This window comes from Carcharhinus amblyrhynchos, chromosome 1 (assembly GCF_965287045.1).
Source record: "Carcharhinus amblyrhynchos chromosome 1, sCarAmb.v2.hapA, whole genome shotgun sequence".
Classification (NCBI taxonomy): Eukaryota; Metazoa; Chordata; class Chondrichthyes; order Carcharhiniformes; family Carcharhinidae; genus Carcharhinus; species Carcharhinus amblyrhynchos.
In genome coordinates this window covers 180,969,459-180,970,106 of record NC_137324.1, presented here as the reverse complement: position 1 = coordinate 180,970,106, position 648 = coordinate 180,969,459, and the positions used below count along the sequence as shown (strand labels likewise).

The 648-nt window shown below is 56.0% G+C and overlaps 1 protein-coding gene across 2 annotated transcripts in view; it reads right to left on the bottom strand.

The window, feature by feature from the left end:
- slc49a3 (solute carrier family 49 member 3) overlaps positions 1-166 on the bottom strand; it is a 107,419-nt gene extending 107,253 nt beyond the window's left edge. For both annotated transcript variants that reach the window (XR_013887925.1, XM_080196426.1), the window contains exon 1: positions 44-166. Coding sequence is in view for 1 of the 2 variants with exons in the window: in XM_080196426.1 (XP_080052552.1) it covers positions 44-157 (114 nt within the window). In the remaining variant the exon portion in view is untranslated. The remainder of the gene's footprint in view (positions 1-43) is intronic.
- Positions 167-648: the final 482 nt, after the last annotated feature.

Genomic DNA, 648 nt, shown 5'->3' with positions numbered 1-648 from the left:
CCCCTCCCCCTCACCCCCCTCACCCCCCCCCCCTCACCCATACCATGGCATTGGAGCAGCTGAGGGCGCTGCTGGCGGCCAGCACCAGCCAGCGGCGGCGGTAGGTGCGGTAACCGTTCCGAGCCGGTTCGGAGCTCCCAGCTCGCGCAGGATCCATGACTCCCGTTCGCGCACTCACACCGACCGCGCATGCGTCCCGACACTGCCTGCGTCACCCAACCAAAACAGCCAATGGCCAACGAGCGGTCCAAGAGAAAACGCGGATACGGAATCACCACACAACCAGGAACCGGATTCACCACTAAACCCGGATCCGGATTCACCACTAAACCCGGATCCGGATTCACCACTAAACCCGGATCCATCACAAAACCCGTTCCAGATTCTCCCCAGATCCGGAATGACCCCAAAAATCTAGATCCAAATTCACCACAAAACCAAGATCTGGAATAACCCCAACACCAGATCCGGATCCACCCCAAAATCCAGATCCAATATGACCCCAAAAAACCTGGATCCAGATCCACCACAAAACCCAGATCCAGATCCACCCCAGAACCCAAAACTGAATGACCCCCAAAAACTGATCCGAATTCACCCCAAAACCCAACAATCCACAAAACCTGGATTCAAAAATTGGTAGAGTGG